The sequence below is a fragment of the Phyllostomus hastatus genome, unplaced genomic scaffold (assembly GCF_019186645.2).
Source record: "Phyllostomus hastatus isolate PE091 unplaced genomic scaffold, TTU_PhHast_1.1 phas_contig_283, whole genome shotgun sequence".
Classification (NCBI taxonomy): domain Eukaryota; kingdom Metazoa; phylum Chordata; class Mammalia; order Chiroptera; family Phyllostomidae; genus Phyllostomus; species Phyllostomus hastatus.
In genome coordinates, this window is record NW_025333833.1 from 13,408,863 (window position 1) to 13,426,473 (window position 17,611).

General features: G+C 41.6%; 1 protein-coding gene across 1 annotated transcript in view; it reads left to right on the forward strand.

Moving 5' to 3' along the window:
* Positions 1–17,611, forward strand: part of HMCN1 (hemicentin 1) — a 397,440-nt gene that overhangs the window by 360,139 nt on the left and 19,690 nt on the right. Inside the window, exons 90-100 of the mRNA XM_045838584.1 lie at positions 2,504–2,674; positions 2,837–3,007; positions 3,656–3,826; positions 3,979–4,149; positions 7,143–7,292; positions 7,589–7,726; positions 8,721–8,842; positions 9,944–10,181; positions 13,299–13,361; positions 14,344–14,463; positions 15,378–15,512. Of these exons, the coding sequence (XP_045694540.1) occupies positions 2,504–2,674; positions 2,837–3,007; positions 3,656–3,826; positions 3,979–4,149; positions 7,143–7,292; positions 7,589–7,726; positions 8,721–8,842; positions 9,944–10,181; positions 13,299–13,361; positions 14,344–14,463; positions 15,378–15,512 (1,650 nt within the window). The remainder of the gene's footprint in view (positions 1–2,503; positions 2,675–2,836; positions 3,008–3,655; positions 3,827–3,978; positions 4,150–7,142; positions 7,293–7,588; positions 7,727–8,720; positions 8,843–9,943; positions 10,182–13,298; positions 13,362–14,343; positions 14,464–15,377; positions 15,513–17,611) is intronic.

Below are 17,611 nucleotides of genomic sequence, written 5' to 3' on the forward strand. Positions count from 1 at the left end.
CTAAATGATATTTAGAAATTTCCTTGATTCCTCAAACATGTCATAACTTTCTGGTGCAAATTGACATTTAAGGCTTACATTCTACTTTCCCTGCTCTAGTTAGCATAGTATTTTTAAACTTTCAATCCTTCCCCTAAAAAAGATTGGTGTCTTCTGGAATGGGCCTTTCTGCTGCCCTTTGAGAGTCATGAAAATATACATATTCTTACAGATTACTTAAAGAATGAGCCTTTTTAAAAGTGGCCTTTTGAAAATCATCGCAAACTTGGAGTTCGCTGTACTAGCTCATAGCTCCCATGTCTGCAGTTCTTACTGTGTGCACTGTCCCAATCCCAGCCTTTTTCATCTATGAACTCATTATTCCTCACCCTGATCCTGATAAGGCGGGTTCCCTGTCCCCTGCAGATTGCAGATTATAAAGTAGGCACACAGACGCCCACGGACGCATCTGGGATGGCACGGCTCGTAAGGGCAGAGCAGTTATTCGGGCCCAGGGCGTCTGGTCCAGAGTCCCTGCTCCTAAGGACGATGCTCTATTGCTTTTCCAGAATCAGAATTGCAATGCGGTGTAACCACAAATTCATCTATGATATTTTGCATTTTTCTTATATACTAATTCCTCAATAGTCATCTTCTTTGGTCTTATGTAGATGCCGTGAGGTTTTATGCCTTCTCTGTTTTATATTATCACAGTCTCTTTTTCCTTGTTATCATTCCATTCATATAAAAGAAACATTTCAATTCTATCACATTTTGTGTCATAAAGTTCACTTCTGGTTTAGGTTTTCTCTATTGATTAAAAAATAAAGGTCTTATAACAAAAACCTCGATTTATGTGAATGAGAAATTACACAGATACATAAATGAATAAATATCACCCAGTTATATTCTTCTAATAAAAATGAATCTCTGTATTCGAGAAAAACACCACAAAATCACCATTTCTTTAGGTATTCTAAAAATATGCATCGATGCTGTAAGACTTTATATTGTAAGAAGTGTGAGCTCTTGTTAACCACCAGCCTTGGAAACAGAACATGTGAAAATAATTGGAACCAATGAATTTTTAAAATCACATAGCCCATATATAAGGATTATGAGCATCAGCAATCAGAATTAATAAAGAAATAGTTTTGAGTAATACCCGCCAAATTTTTAAAGGCTTCCTTCTTTCCTTTCAGGGTTAGTTGAATACTTTTTAGTGAAAATTTTGTCAGCTACAATAAATTTGTGTGACTGTGTTTGCCTATCCATAAAATACAGGGACACGTAAGCAACTCCTTTAGAAAACAATTAATGAAAAGAGAATGCAAGATATGTTTTACAATGTCTTCTAAATAGAGCAACCAAATGAATATTTCATTACTTGGTTTTCAGATTATTCTTTGGTGTCTTATAGGTTGTTAAGAGACTATTTAGACACGGACCTTAACGCCCTGTTTTGGTCCATATCTTGGTTAAACTGGGTGACCACAAAAACAAACTTTGCGAGCCCAATATCTAGAAACTACCCTCAAAACAGAACTATAACCTGGTATTGACTTACACGTAAGAGAAACCGTAATGTTGAGTGTCACCCATGCACCTGGTAAGAAACAGAAGGTTGTTCCAGCCTTGAGGTCAGATGGTGTCATACGTTAGTTACCAAACAAAAGCTCTCCACATCACTCCTTGGAAAATACTGGTTAGTTTTTTTCTGCTGCTTGGGAAGCAGGTGAGTGTGTCACTCAGAGCTTTTAATTCATGAACATTATGTAATGGAGACAGTTTTTTTCAAAGAGGTACAATTGTGCAAATCATCGTGTTGTAAACAGATCCAAATACACTTTTAAACATGGAGCTGAGTTAGGGTTCACAGATGTGGCCTTGTAATCTGAGGTCCAAGTTGTCATTTGGAAACTTTTGTATTGCCCATAGCCGCGTCTCAGGCTCTTCTACAGCCTTGCTGCTAAGCTTCTGGTTCCTTCCACTTTCCCCGGAACACAGAGCACAGACAAATGCTCATCTAGGTTTAAAAACTCAGATTGTGTTTACTGATGGCAGTTTGATCAACTATTATAAGGGTCAAGTCAAGGAACATGTGTAAAGGACCGATGGACAGGGACAACAGCAGCGAGGCCGGATTGCATGTGTGAGAGGGGGCAGGGCAGGGCAGGGGACAGCAGCAGGGAAACATGGGGACAACTGTGTAATTGGACAACAGAGTGAAAAATTGTTTTAAATTTTATTTTAATACAATACCCCTGTTGGATAAAGTCAAGAATTTATCCTGGCATCAGTTAGCCTTCTGAATTTTCCTGTAGACACCAACTCCCATGAAAATCTAACCAGAAGGAGAAAGGAAGAACATCACTCATGTCTTCTTTGGTTCCATTTTAATTATTTTGGACTCTGGGCTAATTTAACTCATTACTGAGTTCATTTACTTGTCCAATTTTGTCGTTGTTTGTTTTAACAAACATGAGTCTGTGACTTGAAACTGTGTCCCTGGGGCTATTTCTAGTTCCTGGAGCGTGGAGCGCTTGGCAGCCGTGGGGCGCATGCAGCAGGAGTTGTGGGAAGGGCACCCAGACGAGGACAAGACTGTGCAACAACCCACCGCCATCGTTTGGTGGCGCCTACTGTGATGGAGCAGAAACACAGATGCAAGTTTGCAACGAAAGACACTGCCCAGGTGGGAGAAATGCAATGTCTATACCCCTTATAAAGTAACACCTGCCTCCTATCTAGGTGGCACGTCAGTGAGAACCAACGCCAGTCAGAACATCTCTCAACCTAGCAATGCCTGCTCATTTTTAAGTAGTAACAGAGCACATATGTTTCTTCCTGAATCCAGTTGATGGCAAGTGGGCCCCCTGGGCCAGCTGGAGCTCCTGTACCGTGTCGTGTGGAGGAGGTGCCAGACAGAGGACAAGGGACTGCTCTGATCCTGTTCCACAGTATGGAGGGAGCAAATGTGAAGGGAGTGACGTCCAGAGTGATTTTTGCAATAGTGACCCTTGTCCAAGTGAGTGTTGCAAATAGTGAGTCACAATTATACTTTCTCAAAGTTCCATGATGGCTTGAAGTCCTTAAAGTTATGATATTCTGTTACTTGGTTCGTCTGCCTTTGATTTAGGACATCAAAATGTTGTAGGTCTGCTGCACGACTGTCTCATACCATAGAGGTCATCGATTTGTATGGGCAGGGGCTGTGTCCTATTTCCTTTTTTCAAGGGGAGCAGCTGCAGAGCACACAGATGGGGGCACCCTTACATGCTAACTGTTAATAATGTTGACAGTTCCTTTATGGAGGCAAGCAGCTAGCTCGCTGCCATAATGCAGTCACCAAGCTAGATTTTTAGAACCCAGCAGCATCTGAGTCCACGGGATTGCGCATGTGACAGCCTTGACTCATCAAGAACATAGACCTTATCTCATTCATACCCTCAGGTCCTAGAACACTGTAAGGCTCCATAAATGTGTGTTAAGTGGAGTTGTACAGTCACGAGAATGTATACTCAGTTTCTAATCAAAACTACAGCTAAATCATCTACCTTTGGAAGCTGCCTATTTATCGATTTGCACGTTTCATTTCGGTTCCTGGGGACAGTCCTTCCATACTTTTTGGGTGAATGTCACTGTTCAGCCCTTGTCCAATGGTTCTGTATTGTAGCTCATGGTAACTGGAGTCCTTGGAGCGGCTGGGGAATCTGCAGTCGGTCGTGTAACGGAGGGCAGATGCGGCGGTACCGCACATGTGATAACCCTCATCCCTCCAACGGAGGAAGAGCTTGTGGGGGACCAGACTCCCAGATCCAGAGGTGCAACACTGACCTGTGTCCTGGTGAGCTCCCTGACTCCTGGCAGTAGAACAAGCAAAGCATTCTAGTTAGTGTTCATTTCAGATCTTAAAATCAAACGTGTATAGGCAGGGCCACCCTGAATGTACATTTTCAGGCTGTTTGTTATCACTGACCATTCCCTTCTTGTTCCCAGTGGACGGGAGCTGGGGAAACTGGCATAGTTGGGGCCTGTGTTCTGCCTCTTGCGGAGGAGGGGAAAAGACTCGAAAACGCCTGTGCAACAATCCAGAGCCAAACAACGGTGGTCGCTCCTGTCCAGGAGATGCGACTCAGGTATCCAGGTGCAATCTACAGGCATGTCCAGGTAAGCAACCAAGTTGGATTTTGGCAGAACTATTGCTGGCACATTCACCCTTTCTGAACATTAAAAAAGGGTGTGACTCCGAGCCCATCAATAATAAAACAGTGCAATCTCTACAAGGAAAAATTAGGAAAAATGTCCTTACGTCCTCTGGCTGGTGCAGCTCTGTCCCAAAACTCATGGTTAGATTTCAGCCCATGCTTGCCCCTTTGCGGGTTCCCTTGTAAAAGTGTATGATCAGCACAGGGGTAGTTAGTAGTCTTGGGCTTGAGGGGCAAAGAGGCATGGAAAAGCAGGGAAAACCAGGCTGAGACTCCAGGCTGGGAAATGAGTGTGAAGCAGACACTGAGGATCTAGCAGAAATACACAATTGGAAACTGTTTCAAAGATGGAAATACGGAGAACGTGAGTGTGGAAAGTGAAATAGAGGCCAATTGAGTTTGAGGAAAAGAAGTAGGAGGAGTTGAATTTAACTACCATAACTCAAGTCATGCAACATGGCTGGCCATTGTAAGAAATGTAAAAATTTGAAAGAAACTAAGTCAAAATTCTAAAACTCATGGACCTTACCTGGAGTCCTAAGAAATAGTGGGCAGTACTAAGAGTACGTGGCTCAGGAGATAGACTTTCTAAGGGCCTAAGAAGACCAGAAAGAAGAGTTTAGCATTGCTAAAGTGTTGAGATACCACTGGACCTCCCAAAGCTTTAGGCTGCGTTAGAGATAAATGTCTCCAAACTCACAGAGAGCAGGCTGACAGCCCGTGGCAGGGGGGTGGGGGGATCGAGCAGAAAGGAGAAAAGGACTCACAGACATAGACAACAGTGTGGTGATTGGGGCGAGGGGGTGGCAGGGTAGAAGGGGGCTATAAGGGGTAAATGGTAATTGGAAAAAATACAATTAAAAAAATAAATACAATGTCCCTGGAACTGAAGAAGGCCCATTCGGCAGAGTGAGAGAGAGGGTTTGTGTGGAGAGATCACTAGGACGTAGACAGGCTGAAAAGGCAAGTATCCGTCAGCTGTTCAGTGCTTCTCAGCGTATCAACTGATTGCCAAGGACTCTGCGGCTCTTCCAACATCTAGCATGCCGACAGGTCCCACTTCGGTGGGGGCATCTTGGAGCTCAGCCTCTGGTGGCACCAGGGCCCCAGTGACAGAAGGAAGTCCAAATAATATGCAGATTACAGAGCTTTGATTACAGAGTTGGGCAGTAAATTTCAAGGATCCCAACTAGGTAGATGGACTAGGAGATGTCCGTTGAGGGCTGGGACTCAAGTTCATCTGTGAGATCCCACAGATAATCCCAACCAAGATCACGGTGGGAGGTCATGCTGGTTAGCAGTGACCCAGAGAACTAAATGAATTAGTGATCCTCCTGCCCCTCTCTCCCCCTGCCTAGAAATAAAGGTAAATAAAGGTAAGAACCAGAATGCCCCACAAGGTCCTGATTGGCCTTCCTATCTGCTTTCCTGCCATCACCTTGCAGTGTGGTTCCTATTGCTCTCTAAGCTCTCACTTTCGGTTTCTCCAAGTAGCAAGCAGCCACCTCCGGAAAGAGTGACACATGCCATTTTCTCTCCCTGGAAAGGCTTTCTCCTGCCTTCCTCCCTGGCTTAGTGAAGACATCTGCTTTGTTTAGATTTCCGCTCATTTTTTACTTCCTTTGCAGACCTCCCCAAGTAGTAAATCTTATACACTAGTACATTTCAAGTCTACATTTTTCATGGCATTAGAATTCATGGAATTAGAATTCATGGAATTCTAATTGATGTCTGTCCCCCCTATTCAGATATAAGCTCTATGAAGACGGGTCGCATGTCTTTTTTTCTCTTTCATATTACCATTGCATCCTCAATATTTGGTGAACAAATGAACATAGTCCGAAACATGAAGACTGAATCATTGTGGGGGAAAAATGTTTTCTCTCACTACTAATGTAAATTAAAATGATGAAATGCTATACTTACTAATTTTTCTGAGATTGAATATAATTATATTTCTCTCCTATATATAATACATGATAAAAATGTCTGAAACACCCAGTATCTTTCTTTCTCCTATCAAAGCATGCAATTTGTTTTAGACACAGTCATGAACCACCTCTTCTATGTGAGTAACCAATAGTTTTGTTGAACAAGGTCACATAAAATTACTGTAGAGATTACTTTTTAGAATGTATCATTGTTTTTCAACCTGATTGTCTTGGTATGAATTTCACAGCATTGTTAAAAGTACAATACCCTCCAAATTTTTCACAAGTTAAGCATTTTCAAATATATGTGTAATATGAAGAACCACGTAGGCCCAAGATCGGAAACCCTAGACTAAACAATAAGTACCCCTTGGCTGTGCCCCATTCATGGTAACAGCGACCTGTCACAAGGCTTGGGAGCTATTTTGCTGGTGATTCCTCCTGCCCCCTTTGTCCTCACGAAGGAGGCAAGTAGATAAAAGAACACAGGTTCTGATGCCAGTCACATCTGTGTTCAGTCCTCATCCCACCACTTCCTGGCTGTAACGATGATTTTTCTGGACTCTATTTACCTAGTCTGCAAGCTACTTCAGTAGTCTGTGGCTACTTAAATGACCTTATAGGATTTTGGTAGGATTAGAAGACTGAGCACACATTAGGCACTTACCATATGCGTGACATGCTCAATAAACTCATTGTCATCATTTCATCACCGTCAACAAACACCTACTTTATTCTGGCTTTGGGACTGGGTGCTGATTGTATTCTTTGGGTTGTGAAATACAGTTACGATGTGCCGAGACTAGAAAAATCCTAGATTTATGTGGGATGATGAGTGTTACATGAGAGCAGAATGTTTTAGAGGATTATTTATTACACTCTTAAATTCAGATGTCAGATGACCTTTTCAAAGGTTTGAGAAAAGATTTGTAGCATCTTTGAATACTGGCCTTTTTTTTTGTCTTCCATGTGATGTCGGTGAGATTATTTCCTTATCCAGGAATGTTTTTCCTTCTCCCCATAGGTGGTCCCCAGCGAGCCAGAGGAAGTGTTATTGGAAATATTAATGATGTTGAATTTGGAATTGCCTTCCTTAATGCCACAGTCACAGATAGCCCTACCTCTGATACTAAAATAGTACACGCCAAAATTACCAATGTGCCTCGTAGTCTTGGTAAGTTTATTTGCTTATAAAAGTAGTTAAGAAGCCTCTTTTAAAAACTTTATGTATTAGTCTTCATCTCCTTATTGTCATTTAAAATTTCTGGAGGGTGTTACTACCAAATGTTCAGAACAGGAGTCTTTTCCGTCCCCATGGTCAGCTCTAAAGACACGTGAAACCTGGTAATTATTTTATTGCCATGCAAGATTATTTAGGACTCATCCTTCTGACTAACACGCTGTGAAGACAATAATGACAGTGAGCTGTGAATATTTTCTTTGTCACCTTATGTATCCTTCTTGTTTCAGGTCCAGCAATGAGGAAGATTGTTTCTATTTTAAATCCCATCTATTGGACGACAGCGAAGGAAATCGGAGAAGCGGTGAATGGCTTCACCCTCACCAATGCAGTCTTCAAGAGAGAAACTCAAGTGGAATTTGCAACTGGTTAGAGCCAGCTGAACTTAATATTCTATTGCTATAAAAAATATGATGGCTTTAAAAGTTGGTGGTTAAGAAAAATACATTATATGTTCCCACAGAGAATAATTTCGAGGTTTCTGAAGCAATCTTATCGTAAATGATATAAAAGCAACTTTTCATTTCCCTGTAAATTTTTACTGACATGAGTCTCTAAGAAGCCATGTGTTTTCAAACAGTATAGTGATTTTTTATACCCCTAAACTTTTTTATCATATTTTACGTATCTTTTCTCCTTACATCCTTACAAAAACTTTTAAAGGCCAAACAGAATAGGAGAATGAGTCATTGCTATTAATTAAAGGCTTTTGTCTGCGAACCTGACATTCAATGAGAATTCCTTATAGGGAAATAAAGACAAGCAAATCTAAATGCTTTTAGCTTTATCCTCAGTGTTGGTGAATACACGGCTCTTTCCAAGTGCATACAGGTCCATTTCATGCTCATCAAAGGTTGTCAGATGGCAGCGATCTTTACAGAAGAAAGACTGAAGGAGGGCATAGCTTTGATCATCTCACAATTGGGTCTGTCATGACCATCCACTTACTAAGACATCCCTTTGCTACTTGTTGAAACGTCAAAAAGGGCAAAGCTCCATGGATAGACCTGCAGCTATTGCCAGTTTGCCCGGTGAAGCTGTCTGAGCTGCGGGTCCCTTCTCACTAGCAACCCATCTTGGTAGAACCGTCTTGCTGATAGCTTTTGGTTTTAAAGTGTAGAATCCTTCACATAATCATTATCCTACCTTAGATTATGTAAAAGGAGATTTTAGAATGCACCTAATTCAATAAGCCTAACATTAATTTGGAAACCAAGGGCTAATTTAATTCTCTTACTGTTCATGTTTATTCAAGCTTTGAGCAAAATAACATAGCTGAACTGGAATGTAAGGTAGATCTGTTCTGCCCTTACATGAGCCACGTAGTTTTTGCTGTTAAAATGAACACGTTGTAATTCCCAGGAGAAATCCTGCGGATGACGCACATCGCGCGGGGCCTGGATTCCGACGGTGCTTTGCTGCTAGATATCGTTGTGAGCGGCTACGTCCTGCAGCTGCAGTCACCAGCTGAAGTCGCTCTGAAGGTAAACTGTAGGAATAACTGGCCTTCACTGTTTATTGGAGTAATGGCAAGAGCGGGAGTCAGAGATCCACAGGAAGAGTGCAGAGAACTTGGGTGGTTTCCCTTGTTTGCTTTGGGGAGTAGATGTCTAAGCCACTGAGGTTAGAAATGGCAGCCTGGTCTTTGTTTACAGTAGCCAAACCATGGAAACAACCTAAGTGTCCATGGACAGGTGAATGGACAAAGAGGATGTGATGTGAGAGATATAGGGATAGATAGATATAGATATAGACATAGACATAGACATAGATATAGATGATATAGGTATAGATGATATAGACATAGATAGATATAGATATAGATATAGATATAGATATAGATAGATAACAACATGGATGAATCTCGACAGTATGATGCTAAGTGAAGCAAGTCAATGGAAAAGGACAAAAACCATATGATTTCACTTATATGTGGAATATGAAACCAAAAGTAACAAACTCATAGACCCAGACAACAGGATGGTGGTTACCAGAGAGGGATAGGGGTGGGGGGGGGACATGTGTGAGGGGACCAAACATGTGGCAACGAAGGAGGCTAGATTTTGGGTGGGGAGCACACAACAGAGTACACAGGTGTTGAATTATGATCTTATACACCTGAAATTATATCATGTCATTAACCCATGGTACCCCAGTAAATTTAACTTTAAAAAATCTTTAGGGACAAGTCTTTCCAAACTCTCCGTAGTTCATTACTCTGTTCATTGGGACCAAGGTCACTGCTGCGTTGATCTAAGCCCTTGGTTTCATTTTCTACCAAGAGAATAGTAACTCTGGCATAAAAGTTTCTGAAGTTAAAGAATAAACAATCTTTCCCTGACTTTCAACTGACAGCTTTGAGTCCCTTATTTTCACAATTTATAACAATAAAATTATTAAACTAATTTCATCATTAAAAAGTTCAAATTTCATTTCCTGAACACTACTCTTAAATCAGAATTTTACTTAAAACTAAAAATGTTTAGCCTCTAAGCCTTTGTGCCCCTCATCCTGCATCTCCTCGTACCCACCAGAAAAACGTAGGTTGAGCCCCGCTGACCCTCAAACCCATACGTCCCCCGCAGGACTACACAGAGGACTACGTCCAGACAGGCCCTGGGCAGCTGTACGCCTACTCCACGCGGCTGTTCACCATCGACGGCATCGGCGTCCCCTACACGTGGAACCACACCGTGTTCTACGACCAGGCACGGGGAAGGATGCCTTTCCTGGTAGAAACACTGCACGCATCCTCCGTGGAATCTGACTACAACCAGCTAGAGGAGACACTGGGTTTTAAAATCCATGCTTCCATTTCCAAAGGTAATTCGGTTAAAAGTCCAGATCTTTCTAAAAGGGTCAAAGAATTGCATCCATACCGCTCACAGTAAGGACAGTAAGGCATAAAACCGACCACAGTGACATCAAGCCTTTGTGTGTGGTCTGTGTTTTGTGGTGGTAAAGCCCGGCCCCGGGGGAGTTTGCTACATTTGTTTCCCTAATGTGCTTCTTCCTATAACACAATGGAGTTGTTATTTATTCCATTGGCACAGAAGGGTTTAAAAATATGTCCTCCGTTAGAATGATTTTTCTTTGGGTAATAAAATCTATTCTTATTCTGAATTTTACATTTTGTCAAGGAATTTTTTAAATTCTTGAAATGAATTAGTCCCCAAAAAGTTTCCATGTTTTAAAAGCAGTGCAACAATAATCGGGATTCCATCTGTCATTTCTTGTTCCTGGAAGTTATAATTTTGGAACTGCTTCTCGTTTTCCAAGCGTAGTTCTACAGCCCGTGCTCTCAGCAGTCTCCCTGAGCTACGTGGCTTTTTGATTTGCCTGTTCCCTGGTATTTCCTTCTCAGTCACTACAATTAGCAATGCATATGCCATGGGGTTCGGGTGGTAGGAGGTACTTGCATGTAGTTATGTTGACACCGTTTGACTTTAACTTTGAACTTTACGTGCCCATGAGTACACTTAAAAATGGTTCATGTTGGCCTTGTGAACGTATGTGTTGTGCTAGATTTCCTTCCTAAAATAGACCCCAGTAACTTGTAAACAGCATCATTTCGTTTGGTCATGCTCAGTAGATACAGTAACATTTTATTTTTACGGCTTACTCTTGTTTTCATCAGTTGTGTCTGTGACTATTGCCTTCTCCAGTTATAGCAGCTTCGTTAAATTTGACATCGTTGTAATCTAGGCCATTTGGGAGGTTGTGTTCATATTTTTGAGATGATCATAAACTCAGGAAGCCTCTTAGCCAGTGGGGCCAGTAGCCCCCCAAGCCCCCCCCCCCCACACACACACACGTATTAGCACTGACACCTCCGACTGCTGTTGTCACGTATGATCAGGTCACTGGAGAGGAGCCACTGGGATGAAGAGTTATGTTTTCTTTTTTTAAGTGTATTTTATTGATTATGCTATTACAGTCATCCTAATTTTTCCCCTTTGTGCCCCTAAACCTAGTACCACCCTTCCCTCCAAAGATCCCCCCAACCCCGCTAAGTTCATGTCCGTGGGTCCTGCATATATGTTTGGCTCCTCCATCTCCTATACTTATCTTAATATCTCCCTGTCTGTTTTGTACCTACCAGTATTGCTTTCTATTCCCTGTACTCTTTCCCCTCCTCTTCCCCCCACCCCGCTGATAACCCCAATAATGCCTCCTTTTCATATTTAATCTCTATTCCTACTTTCTCTGGTACTCCATATATTAAAAAATAACTTGGAATAAGACTTTGATTAAAAAATCAGTTCATACCATCTGGGACTAGAGGAATTAAGATAATTTTTGAGAAGTCATGTAGAGTTTCTACCCGGTTGTGTAAATCCTTTAAACCTGAAATGGCTTGAAGGTCTTTGTGGTACCTGTGAAGGTGCTGTTGGGGAGTTTGGCTCCTTCTATAGGATACGTAAAGCCCCTGACGTAGATACTGTGGTTGTGTGAATTACATCTGATATGATTGTATGAATTACATCTGATATGCGTGCCCACCTGATGAATCACATCTGATGGTTGTTGACATTTTCCTGAGGATTGAGCGCATACCCACAACTTCCTTTTAGGTGACCACCAGGGGGCAAGCTTGCATTCTCGGTTGCTTAACCAGAAGGCTCTTTCTCTTCTGTGCTGGGCCTGCAGTTGGGATTACAGTGCAATTAGAGTCACTAGAGAGTTTGGTGAAAGTTCAGGATTATAAGCACAAAGATTTTGGTTTATGTAGACTAAGCTAGAGCCTTAGGAGTTTGTATTTTTAACAACCCTTAAGTGATTCTAATGTATCTGATCTGCACGTTGGCATTTGGAAACTACTAGTCAAGACAACTCACAATATAAATAATATAATTTTTAATGTATCCTTAAAATTAAATGGATTTATTTTTTTAAACATAATTATAAAATATGTTTAATTTTTACAAGTTAAAAAAGAGGTCAGAAACAATTAAGGAAAAGACAAATAAATTTAACTACAAGTAAATTTTTTTTAATTTCTTCATGGGAGAAAAAAAAACAACTGAGAAGGTAAAATAGACACCGAGAAAAAATATTTGCATTACATATTATGGACAACTATGATTAACCTTAATATGTGCAAGGCTTTTAAAAAACAATAAGAAAAAAGTAAACACCCCAATAGAAAAATACATAAAGGCTATGGACAGGAAATGCACGAAGGAAGAGACAGTAGTGAAAAAGTGAATGTGAAAAATCATTAAACTTCCCCAATAAGCACAGAAATGCACATTGAAACAAGGAGGCATCGTTTTCAACCATTGTTCAGTACTGGAGCGGTACAGGGAAATGAACACGCCCCCACCCCCGCCCCCGCCCCACCCCCATACACCGCAGGCAGCGCTGTGACTCCGTTTGACATTCCCGGACACTGGTGTGTATCAGCAGGCTTTCACGTCTTCCCACCTTTTTAGTTTTCTCATTCAGCTGTCTGCCCTAAGAAAATCACCAAGATGACCAATAATAAATGTCCTGGAAGTAAGAGGCAAATATGTAAATGATGGATACAGCTCTTGAGAAACTCTTAAGCATCATTAAAATAATTTTAAGGGAATATTTAGCTTCTTTATTCATTAAAAACATGGAGCACCTACTGTGTACCAGTCACTGTTCTCTGTATTGACAGTACAACCGTGAACGAGGGACAGGACAATGTCCACGACATGACGGTAATTGAAAAGCAGTGCACACACGATGTGACCTCGATCGGGGTTGCCCATCCTACAGCGATTATAAGAAAACCTTTATATTGGTTGAAGCAGGAAAAGTTTCCCGTTCCTGCCTGTTGCCACCTGCTGCGTGTGATGTGCTGTGCATTCCGTGTTTGGCATGCCTCCCCCCAGGGAAGCTTGTTCTGGAAAGAAGCAAGGTGCTGACAATCCACCCAGCCAGTTAATTTTGCTTTCTTCCCTGCGGCAGGAGATCGCAGCAATCAGTGTCCCTCCGGGTTTGCCTTAGACTCAGTCGGACCCTTTTGTGCTGGTAAGTATAGGAATAAACAGTGCATTTGTATTTATATTGAAATGGTATTAATGGATACCCCTTAATGGGCATCTGTTGCCATTTTGCTGGAAATTTAATCATCACAATCATCTTACAAGTGTCCCTTTTTACACTGAGATGTAAAGAAGTTCAGTGGGTTGCCTACGATCCCTCGGCTTCAAGCAGCAGAGCTGGATTTGAACTTGAGAGACGAAGCCTGTGCTGTCAGGGATCATAGGGAAGTGAAGAGGTGGAGCGAGCACAGGGACCGCACACTGGACTCTGGGTGGCCACTTGATTGCTATGGATGTGAAGCAGCAGTAGTTCAACTCTAAGTCACCTAACCCTAGACTTGCTCAGCCACAGGACAGGGGAGGCCTGCGTGCCAAAGACTGGTGACTAAACCAGCCTTGTCTCATCCAAGTACCAGCGCGAGAGAGTCACAGATAAGTAAACCGCTGAGTAAAAGTCTCCAGGAACTCAAGTTCGCACACACCACGCCTTTCTTTCACTGGTAGGCTGTGTAATGTGGAGTATTGGTAAGAGGTGGTCTTTAGAAATTCTACTGCCCAGATTCAAATTCCAGCTCTGCCAGTGGTGACCTGGTAACCTTGGGCAATTTACTTAACCCCTTTGCTCCTTAGTTTTGTCATGCAAATGGAAATAGTAATAAAAATACTTATCTCCTAGGATCATTTCTATTGATGAGTTCAGATAGGTAAAAAGATATTAGATATGGTAAGTGGTTGTTATATCTTAGTTATCATCATTGTTTTTAGAATTGATCTAAACATCTATTCACTATCAAAGATCATTTGGGGACCCAGAAGTAATTTGTACTCAGCATTTCCATTTTGTGACACATCGAGCATGCTCTGTTTACATGCGACTCAATTCAATGGCCTCTTTAAGCACCTTCTGTAGTAACTCCCAGAAAGTAGGGGGTTTGTGCACTAACGGGGCGCTTTGCTGCTCCTGCCAGACGAAGACGAGTGTGCGGCTGGGAAGCCCTGTTCCCACACCTGCCACAACGCCATGGGGACCTACTACTGCTCCTGCCCCAAGGGCCTCACCATCGCTGCTGACGGAAGAACTTGCCAAGGTATCTGTTCACAAACCTCCGTCCAGTAGACGTATTTCAGCGAAGGTCGTGGCAATGTCAACCCAGGGAAAGTGTGACAGACCAGTGCTCTTCTTTCCTGCTCTCTCTGCCCCACCTTGGCCACAGACAATAGACCTTCACTGGGTTGAGGAAGGAGGGAAAAGGAAATACTGCCGACACACTGCCTTCCTGTGGGGCAGCTGGTGTGGGTGGCCGGGGTGACTCTCTCATGCCCCACCACACAGTGAGGAGAGGCATCGGGGCTACGGTCATACTCATTTTACAATGATAAAACTAAGGAAGCGCTTAGGAAGAATTTAAGCAAACTGTACAATCCTGGTAGCACTTCGGGAACATTAACAAAAAAACATACATTTTTTTCTATCAGACACAAGGTATGCTTTAAAGTTAAAATTGTGTAAGAATCTAGTTTTGTAATTGAAAAATGATGAAAAGAGGGCTTTCTCCCTCTTTGTCCAAGGAGGTCCCCTTCTAAATGTCGAAAAAGTGTAGGGATATTAGAGGGAGAGGAATAACTTGCATGAAGTGTCCAGTATGGATCGAGCACCTTACATACATCATTTCCTTTAAATCTTAAAGCACCACTGAGAGACAGGTATGATAATCCTTGCTGTACAGATGAGAAAACTGTGACCTCAGAAAGGAGAAGTACCATTTTTAGAGTCCCCTAATTGATATGTGGTATAATGGGTGGGCTGGAAAGATATCATGCTACGCTGCTGTGAGCTTGTCACTCATTTAATTCACCTGAAATGACTCAACCAAAAAAGTCAGTATTCCTGCTCTTATGTATTTTTAAGCGCTATTGACTGCTTTTCTTATATGCATTTCACAGCAGGTTCTTAGCTTGGTTCCTTCAACTCACGTTGGTTGAATAACTCCCGTTGTTGCAGATATTGATGAGTGTGCTTTGGGTGGACACACTTGCCACGCTGGTCAAGACTGTGACAACACCATTGGGTCTTATCGCTGTGTGGTCCGCTGTGGAATTGGCTTTCGAAGAACCTCTGATGGGCTGAGTTGTCAAGGTATAAAGATGGAGGCTTTCCCTTTATCTTATTATATGAAGTATTAAGAGCCCTTGCCTTTTAAATCATTTATGGTAAGTTCTTTTATAGATGGAGCTTCTTGGTAAGGTCTTTAGATGTCATATTCCATGGCTATTTCAAATATTTGCAGCACAGTGGTTTGGAATAATAACATTTGCCTGTTATAGTTGAGTGAGGAGATTATATGGCATGATCTAATAGAATTGACTTCATAAAACTCTGTTGCATGAAACTATGAAAATATTTATTGCAGGACTTTTTAAATAGACTTTATGGTTTTTAATGCCTTGAAATTTTTATTTAACTTCAGCAGATACTGGAATAGAAAAATGAATTCTGCAGAATTTCACAAATAAATTTTCCAGTCTCCACTAACCAATGTTATTATCCAATGGCAAAGCAACTGTAATGCTATGAACATTCTCCATAATGAAGGTACTGAGATAGAAAACAGGCAAAAAGAGACACTTAAATATTACTTACATAGCATTATTACAACACCTTTTCTTTAAAATCCCAACGTGCATATTATCACTTCAGAAGATATACAGCATTTCCATTATATTTGCAAACAACCTTACACATCCTTTAAAAACTTGAATAAGTTTTAAGCAATCTAAAAAGCACTTAGCAAAGTTGATACGTCTACATAATGGAATACTGTCTGCTCCAGGAATAACCTCAGGTTTAGAAGGTGACTGCAAACGCCCGTTATCATGCAACATGCATAGACTAGACAGACCGTCCTCCTCTGAACTGCCACATTACCGCAACTGTGCTTTACTCGATGAGGAAGAGCTGCAGTGCATGACCTGGAGGCGGCAGAGGGTGCCTGTTTCCGAGCATTGCATGAGATCACTCACCTGAACTAACTTCCTTGCGTCAATGGGGGCAAAGTTTCATTTGATATTAAAAGCTTGAACCCTGGGTCAGTGGATTTGGAAACGGGCCAGAAGGAGACAGTGAGGGTCCCAACTAGGTGGGCTCCGCCTTTCCTGTGCTCACATAAGCAGGGGTCCAATGAGTGTAATGTACTGTTTGGCTTGTTTTTGGTGTGTAGTTATACCAATAGTACATCTGATATTCAGAAAGACAAAAATAGGGGAAAGTTGAAATTTAAAGGGACAGTGAGCACACTTATAATAGTGTATGATATTTGAGGAAATTATATACACAGAAAACAAGTGCTTCATTAGTCCCCCATATAGACTACTTTTTTAGAGCAGTTTCAGGTTCACAGCAAAACTGGGTGAAAGATAAAGATATTCCCCATATACCACCTGCCCCAACTCATGCATGGCATCCCCTAGTGTCAAAATCCTGCAGCAGAGCAGTGCATTTATTTTACCAAGGATTAGCCTACATTAACACATCATTATCACCCTAAATCCGTAGTTTACACTGGGATTTACTCCTGGGGTTGTACCTTCCATGGGTCTTGACACGTGAATACTGACATGTATCCTCCGTTACAGTATCATACAGAATAGGTTCCCTGTCCTAAAAGTCCTGTGCTCCGCCCAGTCATCCCCCAGACCTCTGGTATCCACTAATCTTTTTCTTGTCTCCACAGTTTAGCCTTTCCCAGTGTCATCCAGGTGGGATTATATAGTGTGTAGACTTTTCTGGTTGGCTTTTTTACTGAGTAATATGCATTTAAGTTTCCTCCGTGTCTTTTCATGGGTTGATAATTCATTTCTTTTTAGTGCTGAATAATATGTCGTTGTCTGGATGTACCACAGTATTTGTCTGTTCACCTACTGAAGGACATCCTGGTTGCTTCCAGAGTTTTGCCATTATGAATAAAGCTGCTGTCGGGATTTTTCATATAGGCAGAAGCAGTGGATAAAAAACTAAATGCCTATAATATTAAAAGTCATTCATTAGAATAAATGATGGTGCATGCACAAAATGCACCACTGTGCAGCTATTATAAATAGTAGAATGGAGCTCAACTATTTGGCTTAAGGATTATGCATCTAGAAAATAAACAATAACAAAGAAAAAGAAAACATTTTTATATTTAGGTAGAGATATATATGTGTACGTGGAAGAGACATATTATTTGTACTATATTG